This window comes from Megalops cyprinoides, chromosome 13, assembly GCF_013368585.1.
Source record: "Megalops cyprinoides isolate fMegCyp1 chromosome 13, fMegCyp1.pri, whole genome shotgun sequence".
NCBI lineage: Eukaryota > Metazoa > Chordata > Actinopteri > Elopiformes > Megalopidae > Megalops > Megalops cyprinoides.
Genome location: NC_050595.1, coordinates 5,200,351 through 5,215,876, shown reverse-complemented (window position 1 = coordinate 5,215,876; position 15,526 = coordinate 5,200,351). Strand labels below are relative to the sequence as shown.

The 15,526-nt window shown below is 44.1% G+C and overlaps 1 protein-coding gene across 1 annotated transcript; it reads left to right on the top strand.

Moving 5' to 3' along the window:
* Positions 1 to 2,837: 2,837 nt before the first annotated feature.
* LOC118788240 (pyruvate dehydrogenase [acetyl-transferring]-phosphatase 2, mitochondrial-like) lies at positions 2,838 to 5,923 on the top strand. Its single transcript, XM_036544195.1, has 2 exons — positions 2,838 to 2,893; positions 3,920 to 5,923. Exon 2 carries the CDS (start codon positions 3,983 to 3,985, stop codon positions 5,585 to 5,587), a length of 1,605 nt encoding a protein of 534 aa, XP_036400088.1. The 5' UTR covers positions 2,838 to 2,893; positions 3,920 to 3,982; the 3' UTR covers positions 5,588 to 5,923.
* The last annotated feature ends 9,603 nt before the right edge of the window (positions 5,924 to 15,526 follow it).

Genomic DNA, 15,526 nt, shown 5'->3' with positions numbered 1-15,526 from the left:
CCTAATGCCTGGAGTAGTGAAATCCTGCATAGCAGCTACAGGATATTGCTGCCACCCAGTGGCTGAATAAAGACCTACATATTTATCTGGACGACATGTGTGTCCTTCATACATAAATATCACCATATAAACTATAAAACAATAAGTATACCATTGACCTATACCACCATATTAATGTCATTAATTTTTAAATACCTTCATTAATCCAACAGTCCTAGACTAACAAGTTCAGACTTCACACAGCAAAATTCATAACAATTTTTAATTTGTCCTCAGGTTTAAGCAATAGGTTCTCAGGAACTGCAGAGAATTACAAACAAGTGAAAAGGGTCTTCCATACTGATCTATCAGTCCTTACATAGGCAGAGCAAACTCCAATTTGCAGAACACCCAGCTGACACAGAATGGAGCATGTGGTGATCAAGGTTGAGAACCATGTAAAAGCAACACATTTTTGAGATTCCATTCCTTTTGATTGGTTTTATGCACATGTAGAGCCACAACGGTGATACTTAAATGAAAACAGTTATGCTTATTTGTTTTATGAAATATAGCAATACTTGATACATTGAATCTTACTTAGTAAGCAAGCTGCTCAGGGTTTTTGTAACCAAAAATGACAGGATTCATATTTAAATTGATAGAACAATTATTTGATTTTATACATTGAATTATAGTAAAAATGTTGAAAGTGGGGGGAAGAGACCAAAAAATGCAGCATTTATATACAGACAATGCTAATAGCTGTTAGGTAAATCATGGGAAGGTTTTCCAACTGGCTGATCAAGAGCTGGGCTAGTGGACACCTAGCACAAACAGGGAGCACTCAGAGCCAGGGTTGGCAAACCATAGAGACCAGAAGGGCAGTTGACCCTTTTCTCCTCAGGGGCCCAGGAGATGGCTATGCAAAGAGTGGCCAGTCCTGATTTGTATTGCCTTCTGTGGGTACCCTCCCCGGAACAAGTGTGAGTTTGAGCCTGGGAAAGTTGGTACAATGTTTTGAATATTCTTGGCCCAAAAGCCCCATTCCACAACAGGATCGCAGTAGCCCTAACACTGTCATCAAACTCTCACTAATGAAGAAAGGGGAGCCACACCCACTGTATGCTCAAACCGTGCTCTCTGATTGGCGCTCCGGTTCCTGGTGCCACTCCCTATTGCCCCGAGAGCGGATGCTCCACCAATACGAGCCCATCATTCTCAATGCGCTGAGAATTGGCGACTGAGACAAGCCTTTTGCCACTTGACAATATGAGCACGTAGTCCTGGCGCCTCAGCTAGTCAGCGCTGACCTTGGATTGTGTGATCATTGGTATTGAGCATTATCATGTCATTTACGCCTGTATTTATCCGTGACAAACCCTGTCGCTGCTGACATTTTTCGTTACTCACGGCTAAATGTCCAGAAAGGTCACACAATAAATGCTTTGTGGATTTATGCTGACAACTCAGTAAAATCGCCCCCAAATGGCAACCCCCGCCCTCCCATATTTATGAGAAGACAGGAAAGGTTTTAATGTGCGGTCACGCTTTGGAGGAGCGAAATGTTATGTAACAAGGAGGTAGACAGACAATCAAATCGATAAATAAAACCCAGCGTGTCCGTCTTGACTTTGACCAAGTTTTATCCAAAACGCTTCACACAGTAATGGCTAGATTTAAATAATAGTCATACTACTACCACTACTTCCCTTACTACCAGCTAATTCAAATGTTAACAGTCCTTCAATGATTAGCATGTTATATTTCTGAGTGCAACGTTAGTGTTAAAACTGAAGCCTTATATATATTCTTTCACCATAGCCTTGCTTATTACATAATAATCAGATAACAGTGAAAATGAGGTATCGCAAAAGACGCAGGAAGAACCTGTTGTGTCAGTGAGCACCTGTTGTGCTCACGGCAAAGGTCCAAAAGTTCAATTTTGGGGTGTCAATTCCAGTAAGACGCGACTGAACGCACTCCATTGCATTATTTCACTGAGTAGGTCATTTCATCACTCCTGTTGCGAATGTTTTTTTTTATTCCCTGTGGCATAAAGGCTTGCATAGTGGAATACGTCATTCACCTTTCGGTTTTCTACTTTTTGTTTTAAGAAACACAGGTTGAATTTACTACAGCAGGGAGGGAATTTCGTGGGAGTTCTGATCGGGTAAGATTTATGGCCAACTAACACTACTCACACACACAGCTATTTATAGAAGATAAACAGTTATTTTTGCCAAATTGTATATACTTTATATACTGTACTATTTATATATTGTATGTCCAATCGTAGCAAGAAAATTCCGTTATCGTGCATCACCATGCTAACATAGCGTCTACAAATCCGTCTGGATAGAGTGATATCCCCAAATCTCATATGGGGTGATGCACCCGCTCAGCGTTGGCAAATATTCGTGCGGAAAGCCGCTACAATTCTCCTCCTAAAGTCGTTTTCACAGATTTCTCTAGTATTGGAAAAAAATACTATCCAGAGTAAGTCTTTTCATGCCGTTGTCTGTTTGTTTCAAACGTTTCTACTCTCGTATTATAAACAAAGACATACATGTTCTGTTTCCTAAAAACTTTTGTAAACACCAACAAACCACACACATCTGACAAACAAACGTAACTGCTGATGCAAATATCTCCGGTTTTGACGTAAAAAATCGCTGTACTTGCAGCAAAGGGCGGAGCTTTGTCATAAACAAAGCCCACGTAGCCCACATTATCCCCAGTCAACCAATCAGAGCGGCATGAAAATGCTTCGTCCAATCACAGTGCAGGGGCGGTGCCGCTGAGCGTGGGAGACGGTGTGGGCAAGAAGGCGAGCAGGCGCTGAGCAAAGAGGGCGGGGCGGGGAACCACAAGGAGCCGTACGCACCATGTCTCTCCGTGACTGCTCTGATGGGTGACGCGTCCTTTTACTTCTTTTAAAAAAACATTAGTAGCTCTCTGGGTAGCGAGATAGCAGTGTCATTTGAGTAATGAATCGATAACGGGTAAAGAATAAGGGAAAATCCTCTTAAAATCTGCTAACGTATGCTTATGAGCCAGCTAGCTGGATCATTTACGCCCACATAGCGAGGGGTGAATCTTCACTTAATGTTTCCTGTCGCTGTAAGATTTTATTTAACAGTTTGTTACAGATCGTGTTTCATTATTTAGAAGACCTCTCACCGTATCATAATTGCGAAAAGTTAACATCATGCAGTCGATAGCTGCCCAGTTATATAGCCAGACAAGACAATTGATGCCGTTGTAACCAGCTAGCTGGCTAGCTAGGTAGCTAGCTTGCAAATATGGTCTGTTCAGCAACTTTATTAATAGTGCAATGCTGGAGAGTTTACGCAACAGTAAAATGATCTTTGTGGGCCGTATGTTGTCACATGCAAACTGGCTAGATATAGCTACAGAAGCTATAGCTATTTCATACATTTCTGTTACATGAGTAATTGGCAGCCAGCTAGAGACATTTGTTATCGGCTAACTAGCTGAAGAATATGCCACACTACTTTGGTGCCAATGGGCCATGACGTTGCGGTATTGATGATAATATTTAGGAAAACTGCTCATTCGAATTTGTTTTCTATCTACGGTACCTGGCCCGATATTTATGTTAACCGACCATGACATTCACCCCGCATTGTGAACGGGCACCAGCCTGTGGTGCATATCCAGCCTACACCATAATTAATTTGGGAGAGATGTTAGACAGACCGTGTGATTTTCCTCCAAGAGAGAATGACACAAAACTGATTTACAAACAAATAGGCTATATTTAAATGTTTATTGGAAAAGATGTGGCTACTACAGTATGCTTTTAGCAACAAATGGTCAGAGTAATACATGTAACACATCTGCTGTTAAATAACTGACTGAAGTTTAAGTAACTGTTAAATAGCTCATTATACTGGCTTTTTTCCTTGTCCTGCAGGTAATGTGACCTGACGGGGGTCCTGGCTTCCAGCAGTTACAGCACCTCTCCCTCCTCAGAGCCATGATGTCAGTTACAGTGTCCTCACTCCTATCACACTGTGCTAAGGGGACTGCCTTGCCCCACCTGCTTTCTCTCTGCCATGTCCAGCGCGGAATGGCCTCTCAGTGCTGCTGTTTGGGTCTCCGGCCCAGCAAGGCCTGGCTGCGTGGGCCCTCCTCCCACAGAGACTGTGCCCTGGGCCCCGGCGTTGGTCCCCGGGCCCCGCGGCACTCCTCCTCAGCTGGTGAGGACCCAGACTACCAGCTGACGCCGGCGCAAGTCGACGGCATCCTGCAGGCGAACGAGCAGTCCGTGCGGGTGCCTGAGCTGGAGGGCAGGGGCCAGAGCGCCGTGCTCAGGTTCGAGAGCAACCAGCTAGCCGCCAACACGCCCAACGAGGACCGGCGCAGCAGCGCCACCTGCCTGCAGACCAGGGGCATGATGTTCGGGGTGTTCGACGGGCACTGCGGCCACGCCTGCGCCCAGACGGTCAGCGAGCGGCTGCTCTACTACGCGGCCGTGGCGCTCATGCCCCAGAGGAGCCTGGAGGAGATTGAGGACGCCGTGGAGAGCCGCAGGCCTGTGCCACCCCTCCTGCAGTGGTACAAGCACCACAATGACTACAACTACCGCGAGTCGTCCCCGCTCTACGCCGAGCACCTCCGTCTCTTCTGGCAGGAGCTGCTGGCCGGAGAGGAGCACCTGGAAGGCATGAGCCCCCAGGACGCCCTGGATCGCGCCTTCCGCAGGCTGGACGCCGACATCTCCCTGGAGGCCCAGGCGCCCCTGGAGAGCGACCCGCTGCGGAGCGCGGCGCTGCAGACGGCCTTCGCCGGCTCCACGGCCTGCGTGGCGTTCGTGGACGGCGAGGGTGTCCACGTGGCCAACGCCGGGGACTGCCGGGCCGTGCTGGGGGCGCAGGCAGGGGATGGGAGCTGGAGCGCCGTGCCGCTGTCCCGCGACCACAACGCCACCAACGGGGTGGAGGTGGAGAGGGTCCGGTCCCGGCACCCCGAGGCGGAGCAGGACACGGTGGTGGCAGACGAGAGGCTGCTGGGGATCCTCATGCCCCTGCGGGCTTTCGGAGACGTCCGCTTCAAGTGGAGCCGTGAGCTGCAGAGGAGTGTCCTGGAGGATGCCCGGGACCTGGAGGACCTGGCCGTCTACCAGTACACGCCCCCAAACTACCTCACGCCTCCTTATCTGGAGGCAGCGCCGGAGCTGACCTATCACCGGCTGAGGCCCGGAGACCGCTTCCTGATCCTGGCGTCGGACGGGCTGTGGGACATGCTGGAGAGCCAGGAGGCGGTGCAGCTGGTGGCGGAGCACCTGACGGGCCTTCGGCAGCAGGGGGCGCTGTTCGCCCGCGAGTGGCAGGTGGGTGCGGGCCGGGCACGCGGCCAGCCACTAGAGTGCCCCGCCCCGGCTGCTCCCCACCTCGACGCCAACTCCGCCACGCACCTCATCCGGCACGCCATTGGCCTCAACGAATACGGCGAGGTCGACCAGGAGCGCCTGGCCGCCATGCTGTCCCTGCCGGAGGACACGGCGCGGATGTACCGCGATGACATCACGGTCACCGTCATCTACTTCAACTCCAACACAATGAAAGAGCAGGAGAACTAGGGGGAGCTTTGCAGGGAACCTCTGACCTGAGCTGCAGCGGCTGTTCGGCGTCTGTTAGTCATACGTGGGCTCAGTTCCTTCCTTTACTTCACTTAAAAGTGACTCCCGAAAAGTGACCTCTGAATCCGACATCTGGTTGTGAATACCAAACAATTCTTACAGTTTGCGGTGGGCTGACTCCCCTGTCACTCTTTATGTTACAGAGATTGATTTTGCCTTTCACTTCAGCAGTATTGAACCTATTCTGACAGACAACACAAATACCACTCGGTGGGTTTGTTATGACAGAAGAGAACTGGTGCAAGAGAGTGAAGCACACACACACACACACACACACACACACACACACACACACACACACACACACACACACAGAGCACTCTCAGGGAGTCTGTCGCAATCAACCCTTATTGCAGAATCAGTATGAGATCATTTCAAATGTCCTGCATTTTAATATGTTAGTTTGTTCTGTCACTCCAGTCCCCATCAGGGATAAAACCAAGCACCTTAGTGTAATTCTTTTATGCCCTCTTTAAAAAAGAAGGGCCTCTTGCACTGAGAAAGAAGTGCTACTATTCTTTCAGTTTTCTGCACTTTTGTCTGCAATTTCATCAGTTCACCAGGAGATACTTTTGCAGATGGTGTTAGCTAATGTTGATGTATCCTTTTTACTGAGCTATATTCTTTCACAGATCTGTTGGATTTTTATCACTGTTACAAGTTTACCTGTTTCTGGAAAATGCCTGAATGTACTATACGTCATGGTGAGAGACAGAGTGTTCTGTCTTACAGGAACCAACCACACTTCTTCTACAGTGGACTAAGAAAAACTTTATAGCAAATCACTAGGGCTTCAGTTTAGGTCAACATATTGTTTTGTTACAAACAATACATACAAAATGAACTTTTGGTCTTACACTATGTTGATAATTGTTTACAGGTCTAGCAGATGCTAGCAGCAATGCATTCTGGGATTTTTAAAAACACATTTTCTAACTGGGAACATCTGAGTCATTTTCATTCAGATAATAGGCAACCAGCTGAACCAGAAGCATCACCCCAATATTTATTATTGATTGTGTAATCATTTCATTGAAAATGACTGTATGTCAGATTACACTGACAGGAATAACAGTTTTAGATTTGTGGAATCAGTTTCTGAGTTATCATCTGAAGTAAATTTATGTTAGCCTTTTTATGGTTATGCTGTCTGCACTCCTTTTTTTAGACTCAACATCCTCTCATTGTTTCTAGGATGCATCTGAACATCACTGTTACGAAATGGGTTTATAGTCAGTAAATCGTTTTAATAGCTTTCGGCATTAAATTCAGCAAGTGTAAGTTATGAGCAACTCAGTGGTCTTAAACTGTCCAGACTGTCCAGCTCTGTCTTACTGAACAAAACCTGCAAACATCATATTGGCTTGAGTCATGGCTTTGAAAAAGTACTTATCTCAGGTCTTCTACAAATCAGTTTAACTTCAACTACTTCATGATGCAAATATATTTCATTTGTGTTTGCAAATATTTATTTTTGTATTATTTTTGCTGTGTTTTGGGGTCTTCCTTTTCTATTTGTTAGTCACTGGGACTGATCCCTTTTTTCACATGTTGATAATTCATTGCACATCTTTGCAAATTCCTGGACTTCCTGCGTTTGCCCTTTCATTCATCCGGTTGTGTGTATACTTTGTGCAGCCTACATCTGAATTTTTTTTTGCAGGTGAAGTCTGTATTCTTGTACTGATTCCTTACATGTTCTACTGTGCTATTCTTGATTGATTAAAACATTTTTTTCAAAATATTTTAGAACTTGTTGTTGCTTTCCTTAAAGCAGAGTTGTTGTTTCCTGTTTCATGTTGTAGGTCAGTGATTCTCTATCAACCATCAAATACCCTATTGCTTATTGACTGGAGTGAACCAGAAGATGTAGATGCATGCAGGGGTTGATACAAAAGTTAGTATGCAGATTCTAGATAAAGTTATATTTAATGCCAATTTGTCATGAGGGAAACCACAGAACCAGTTATAATAATCCATCTTGGGCAAACAAAAAAAAATCATTTATACTGCCCCCTAGAGACTAGCTTTATGGGAAGATATGAATACTATTAGTGTGCATCAGGAATGCTGAATTCGGATTCTCATTCAAAACCACACTCACCCTTATGCATAGACTAAAGCAACATGCAGATACTATAGCACATACCAAATATCTATCCAGTAAAGTTACAGATCTTTTTGCAAATTATTAATGTAAATTCCAGTTATGAAATGTACAAAATGTACAACAACAGACTATTATTTAGTTCATCTCATACTTCGGGGAATTTTAATTAAGACTTACAGTCTTTTAGTGTATTTTCAGTGTGTGGGAATGGTTGTGTGCATCACTGTACTGTCAAAGGAAATGAAGAAAACAGAATAATTATTATTCAGATAATAATCATTAATGAGCATTTGCAATATGACTTGGTTGTCACAGACAGATCACCTGCAGGCCCAGAGTAAAGCAGAATGGCAGCTATCCTGAGGTTTGACACTTCCCAATGGATTGATTCTAACTGAGGGTTTGACTCTACCTGAGGACTTGACTCTACCTGAGAGTTTGACTCTTCCTGGGGGTTTTACTCAACCTGAGGATTTGATTCTACATGAGGATTTGACTCTACCTGAGAGTTTTACTCTACCTGCGGATTTGACTCTACATGAGGGACTCTTCCTGGCCTTGTTGCCAGTTGTAGCCTCCCACTTATATCCCTCCTCCTGTCTTCTCAACTGATTCTGCACTTTTTCATCTTTCTTTCTTACACTTTTCCCAGAACATCACTGACTGTGACCATAATCTAATCTTGGAAATTTTCTTTGGCCCTGACTTCCTCTCCATCAGCCTTTTTAAAAAGGAGTAAGTTTCTCCTCTTCCTCTCTTCTCTCCTGTTTTGAGTGTGCTTTTTCGGAGCTCCTCCCGTTTTCTGCTGTACTTCCCTCTTATTCCGCCGTTCTCCATCTGCACCCACTCCTTCCTCATTTCCACCTTCGTTGTCATTTCTTTCTCCACTGCTCCTCCATCAGTGCTCTCTCCTTTATATACCATTACTACTGTACCATAACTTCAGGTGTGCAGACACTTCTACATACTCTGCTGACTGTTCCTGTCAATGCACAGTCACCTTATTATTATTATTTATTTTCCATATACTCCTCACATTTTATATATTCACACATTTGGTATATATTCTTGTTGAATTTTTTTCTTGTTATATGTTGTCATGACACTGACATGCTGCAGCAACTGTAATTTCGTTGTCCTGAACAATGACAATAAGGCTCTTCTTATCTTATCCTATCTTATATCCTCCTGCATACTCTATCTCCATCAACATGACCTCCTTCAGTTACTCCCTCTCTCTCTGTCCATGTTTTAGTCTCTCTCTCTTCCTTCTATATGTGAGAAACATACCATGTGAACAGACATGAAAAACAGGCCCCCAAAACATGTTTTGTTAATAATTTATTATTTCTTTTATACATTTCCAGGCAGTCTACATGTTTGTCCATGGTTTCCGTTTTGTAATGTCCCTATTGGTTAACTGAAGATTATTCATTTTTTCTGTGATGTGCAAAGTGCACACTAGGTGGCGCTAGAGGCTGGTAAAGTTTCAGTAGTTGGCATAAAGAGCCAATGAAGCAGTGAGCAGGGTAGTTCATGGCATGAAAACCAGTATCGCTCTTGACTTTGCAATGTCCTCCTTCAACAAAGTTTGGCAGAATAAACCCACTATCAACCATACACACTTGTAGATGGCCTTATTCTTCAAGTGTGCAACACATTTACATTTACATTTATTTATTTAGCAGACGCTTTTATCCAAAGCAACCTACAAAAGTGCATACAGTAAGTATAGCGACAGTACGGGGACAGGATGTATACAGTTCCACAATGAGACAGTTCTCAGCTGAGAGCAAGGTCTGTTTGAGGACACAGTACTATCAGATTTGTACAACTACAGTGTATAGGGCAACAAATACGATACACCTTCAACACACAGCCACATCTGATTCTCCCACATCTGTGCGTCATCTCCTCCTCCCAGGTGTCTCTCTCCCTCCGCCACCGCTCTGTCCAACTCCCTTACCTTCTCTGCCTGCCTGCTCACTTTCCCTCACAATCCCCACCTCTTCCGTACTCATCCATCTCTCAGTCTCTCTATATCGCTGTCCGTCATTCCTCCAGTCCGCTCAATCATTCCTCGGTCCCTGTCACCATTTCATCCTCTGTGGTTGGTGCCTTTTGCACCAGTTCTGCACAGGAAGGCTCGCCTTTGTGATGGCACTGTGTTGCACGGCTTCCCTGTTCTTTCCTGCCATTTCCCAGCTTTAATTTTAACCTGACTTTGTTTCTATTTATGGCAATTTACACAAGCATAATGTTAAATTATATTATTTCAGACTGGAGCCTTCACACTTTCACACTAATGTGGTCATTACATACACATCACTGGTTGGCCCTTTTTATTTATTAAATATATTTAATGACACTAAAATTGTTGATAGTTTAGTTTGACTGTAGCGGCCTTTGTTAAACCATTTTAGTTAAACCATCTTAACAGTTAAGGTTAGTTACTTAATTTTAATCATTATTGTTATTATTGATATTGTGTTGGGGTAGGTATTTGTTGTCTCCCTGTTTGTGTAACGTTTTCAGTCGTTTTGTTAGATGTCCTTTGTGTCGCTCTGGATAAAAGCGTCTACTGGATGTATACAAAGCTAGTGTAACGTTATCTACTCCAATGTGGTACGTCGCTCTGGACAAGCGCATCTGCTAGATCTAAAACATGTAAACGTAACGTTAAATGTACTCATCTTGTACGTCGTTTTGGATAAGAGAGACAAAATATAAACGTAAGTGAAACATGGGACTCGTACATGTAGTGGTTACACTGACTTAAAATATTAAATAGAGTATTTATTACTTACGTTGAAAGGCAACCATTGCACATCCATTTGCTTTCCTTCGCCGCAGGAGAATGATATATAGACTTCGTTGTGACGTCATGGTGGGCGCTGCTGCGAAAAGCTGGATAATGGTAGAGAGCATTGTCTCCGCCAGACGCAAGCAGAGCATACGCACACTGTGATCTTTGCTTAGTTTAACATTACAACGTCACAAACATAATTCCAACACAAATCAACTGCAAACAGCAAACGCAGCAGCTCTACACGCCTATACAAAGGAATTGTCGCAGCATATAGTTGTCATCTTGCTGCCAGATGAAAAATGGTGGCTATTTCTAGTCACCTGATAGGTAATATAACGTTAGTCATGTGTACTATACGCTGGTTAGCTTGCATGTTTACAAGAAAGGTTGTGAAAACAGCTTTACCTAACTCAAATCATGCATAAAACAGGTATGCTATAGCTAGCTGCATATAAGCATTTAATACCACACGCAGTCAGAACTTTGAGAAAAGTTTTGTCAGTTATACCAGCTCCACGCGCATAAAACGCAACACCCATATGCAAGCTTATTTACTTGCCCTTTCATCAAACACATGCAAATACATTGTGGAATTATAGGTGTTATGAGGTGAACTCAACCAATAAGTGTTAAAATGTTTAACCGATCTAACGATTATAAATGTACTTCCTAAGATTTTATTTTGCAGCCTCCTCACATTCTGAATGGTTGTACTGGAAATATCCACATGAGGACAGTATTTACCGCCACAAGCAATCGGAACCTCATAAAAGGTTTTGTCACGGTTATCCCAGCCCTCTGGTTGAAACTCAGCAAACAGCTACAGGCTTATTAGCTTTCATTTTTATTCAACATATGCCGGTATATCATGGAAGTAAAAAGTTAAGTACTGAAGGCAGCCTGTAGGTCGTTTTGAAGCTATTATCAAGTTAATGCTTATCACTCTACTTTCTATTTTTTTTACTCATTATTCATCAGGTAGATATGCGGAAAAAAGAAATTTAATAACCACAACATATTTTTACATAAAAAAATGTGATTTTGTCTAATGCTTATTTACTTTTGCCTGTAAACTCTACTGCTACTGCAATGGTGGACAGAAAACTGTATAAAAAGCTGACTGAAAATGAAAATTCTGTTGGAACTATTTAAAAAGACAAAAATTGAATCGATCCTTTAGAAATACGTTTCAGAAAGAGTATATTGAATGAATTGGAAAAAAAAAAAGAAAACCTGATACAGTTAGACCAAGCATCTGGTTTAAATGTTCCATCATCTTGGCCATCAAGACCGATCCATCTTTAGTGGGTGATTCTGCGCAACTTCATTTTGTATATTTACAGATGAGGAATACAGAAACAAAAGAATCTATCGGTGTATTTAACTGTCCATCCATCTCTCTTATCGGTCAGAAACTCTGTCACTGGAACGTTCTGTTTGCAGTTTCGTTACAGATGGAGAGAAATAATTATCAGGCATGTTCAAGCTGAAATGATCATTTGGAGTGATTCAAAAACCACACTGCCCAGGCAAAGGTAAAGTTTACACTGAACCGAGAAGCAAACATTTATGACTAAGAGGCCTTTTAAGTGACTGGCAACACTTTTATACATAAAGGTTGTAACGTAAAAAAACGAACAAGCGAGACATTGTAATGGCTCCTCTGTCCCATTTTTGCCACATAACGGTCTCCGAAGGCCGGGTCCAGATACCGTGAATCACACTGCGGTCTATCTGTGCCACATCAGCTGGCACAGGGGCTGCGTCGCCATGGTTACAAACAAACAACAATACTCCCACCTCCCGTCCTCCTCCATCTGTCCGAGCGAGCAATCTCTCGCTGTCACTTTCGCTGTCACTGTCACCCGCCAAAGAGCAGAGGGGGAACGCGGGGCAAGTCCCAAAAATACCACCCGCCCAGCGCGGGACACGTGCGCTTTGCGTTGCTCGCCGGGGATGTGCGTGCGTGTCTCTCAGCGTACGGTGCCTATACACTCGTGACCCACTCCCCTTGCAGGGCTCCCTCTGTGTCCTTGAGCGCCAGCGAACCAGGGCGATGCATGGGACACGGTCACGAGAGTCATGTGATCCGCTAGGGGACCCACTGGTGGCTTGTGATAAGGGTTGAAGTTAAATATGAAATATGAATTATACCACATAAAAATGTATGGTAGACATTCAGGCCCAGCACTGTATGGAATCATTTACACAATGTTATTTTAATACATCAAAATGGTTTAATAAGGGGCAAGTCATGATCGAGTAGATTGTGGGTTTGGGTGGTTTGACAACCCCTGTGCTGATCCCCTTATGTTGTATGATTTTGAGTGAGTCACTTCATTGAGACAGGTGGATCTGTTTTCGTCTCACATCCGCTACTGCTGGCATCACCACCACATTGGCTCAATATGACCCCTATTCAATATAACAGCTACCTTCTCAGCCCCCTGTAAAACTGTCAGTCTTTGTCCCGGACAGGTTGTGGGTAGTCCTCCCATATTTTAATTATCCAACCGTGTTGTAAATGGTATGAAAGTACTGCACTGTGAGAGCTTCACCAAAACACTAAGCTCATGGATGGGTGAAAAAAACATAGATGAAAGGATTTTGGCTTTGTACTCTCTCCTTCCAAGAAGCTGCTTGGTCAATTTGAACTGGAGGCCCAGTTAGAATAGAGGGCGGTGTGTGCTGCTCTTTGACATGACATTGTGTTCTGATCTGAGGATGTCAGAGTCTGGACATGATCGGGTGTGATGTCACAGTGCCCTGTGTCAGACAGGGGGTCAAAGGTTGAGGAGCGAGGAGGTCCAGCAGCTGACTCTGGCATCACGCTGACTCATGTTGCCATGAGGAGACGCTTTGCTTTCGTAGCGTCTCCATGGTGCCCACGACCCCCCGTGACATAACGAACCATCAGAGTCACCACTTCCCATTTGTGCTGGGCGGAGTCATTTTTGAGATGTCAGCAGAGAGCACCAGCGGGTGCGGTGTCAGGTTTGGGTGGGGAATGCCATCACTGGCCATACGCTGGAGATGCGATCTCCGCCAACCCCCCTCTCCTATTTCCCAGCATGCACCTGACAACTCTGGGGAAGATGACTAGCCGATTACTTTCACTTTTGGCATGAATGGGGACTGAGTCATGACATAGTGCCATATTCACACCCTATCCCTGGGCCGTGCTCAGGCTCAGATGACTTCCATTTCATTAATCACTGTGTGACAGCAGCCATGCCCGCTGAAGGCCTACGCTGCTAGTATCAGGCTTCTTTGTTTGGCCATACATTGCTTTGACTTCATGGCTCCACATGATTTGCAAGCAACCCCAGTTCATCAGCCTGTTTTGCTAGCCCTCTGATTCAATTAACTTAATCTATCAAATCTATCAAGCTGAAAAAACTTCCCCACCAGCCTAAACGCAAGAACTGTAAGCAAGCTATTGTAATACAAAGTACCAGTAATGCCAACAATTAGTGTTGAGAATCAGAGTGCTTTTACATAGGCATTAATTATACAATCGTGTGGAGTGGGAATGTTCTGGTGGTCATTCAGGTAAAATGAGATGGCAGTGTAGTATAGTGTTACAGAGTAGGGCTTCTAATGGAAAGGTTTCTGGTTCGATTCCCTGCTGGGGCACTGCTGCTATACCCTTGGGCAAGGTACCTAATCTACAATTGCCTCAGCAAATATCCAGCTGTATAAATGGATAAAATTGTAACTTATGTAAGTTGCATCGGATAAGAGTGTCTGTTAAGTGACAATAATGTAATGTAAAATGGATGTGTGTGTGTGAAACTGTACTGGGTTGCTTGGCTTTTTCAGTGTTTCTGCATCATGGAGCAGAGAGCCCCTTAGGAAGGACACTAGAAATGGCACGCTTCTGTTGTAATATGCTGACTTTGACCTCTGCCCCCAGCAGTAATAAACCAATCAGGACCACAGTCAGGGTTACATAACTTTAAGTCGATTACACGGATGGAGCGGAGCAAGGCCCGCATGTTGATTTAAGAGTTATAGGCAGCAAGGCCACTGTCTTTGTGAAACGCTCGGTTGTTAAAGCACCGCTTCTTTGCACGTGTTCAGCACTGGGTGAAACCCTGGTATTATTAAATGTATCTATCATACAGTGTCTAACTACTTTATTCTGAAGGTTCTGCTGTGAAGGTTTACTCTATGAGAGAGTGTTATTTTGTGGCCATGATGTGCACTTTTCAAATGTGGTTTTAAGTTATGATTATGTGTGAAGAGGTAAGCAAGCTGTTGCATAGAATACCTGCTCTGGAGTCTTGGAAAGACAGCACTGCTGACCTAACTGCTGAACTCGGTTAACTTATTGACTGTGTAAATAGTATTCATTGTTCCGAAATGCAAATTAGCTAACTGTTTTGGAGCTAATGGAATGTCTGTCACTGAGCGCTGTTTCCGAGCCAGAGGAACCACTGGGCTATCCATAGATTGATTTCTCGTCTTTTTCTGTTTAACCACTGTCTCCGTCAGAGATGTTTTTTTCCCCCCCTTGCTGTCATTTGCAGTGCATATGTCTTTTGCCAGTAGGTGGCAACAAAGATACTTGGAGTCCCCCTTCTCTTTCCCAGACATGCCTTGCTCAGGGTTACGGCAACAGTGTCCCATCCTGGGATCTGATCCAGCAACCTTCTGGTTACAGGCATCTTTTCCTAAAGTGTATCTATCATGGCAAACTCAAAATCTGACCATGTTTGGTGTACACCGAGAAGTCATTTGATGCTTTTCTGTTAATTACATCTCAGTGAATTACATGCATACTAGTTCCAAAGTCTCCGTTTTATACTGTTTAAACCCCTATTTTTGAATGCCAACCTGACCGATCAGTTCCATTGAGAATGTCAAAGACCAACTGTTATCAGTGTTCGCCCTTTCCTGAATCATTGAGACTTCAGAGATTTCACCAAAAATCACTCCCATCTCCTTAACTCTGGCC

What these genes read in the sequence shown, in the direction of transcription:
- LOC118788240 (XM_036544195.1), top strand. Translation starts at nt 3,983, where the DNA reads ATGATGTCAGTTACAGTGTCCTCACTCCTATCACACTGTGCTAAGGGG.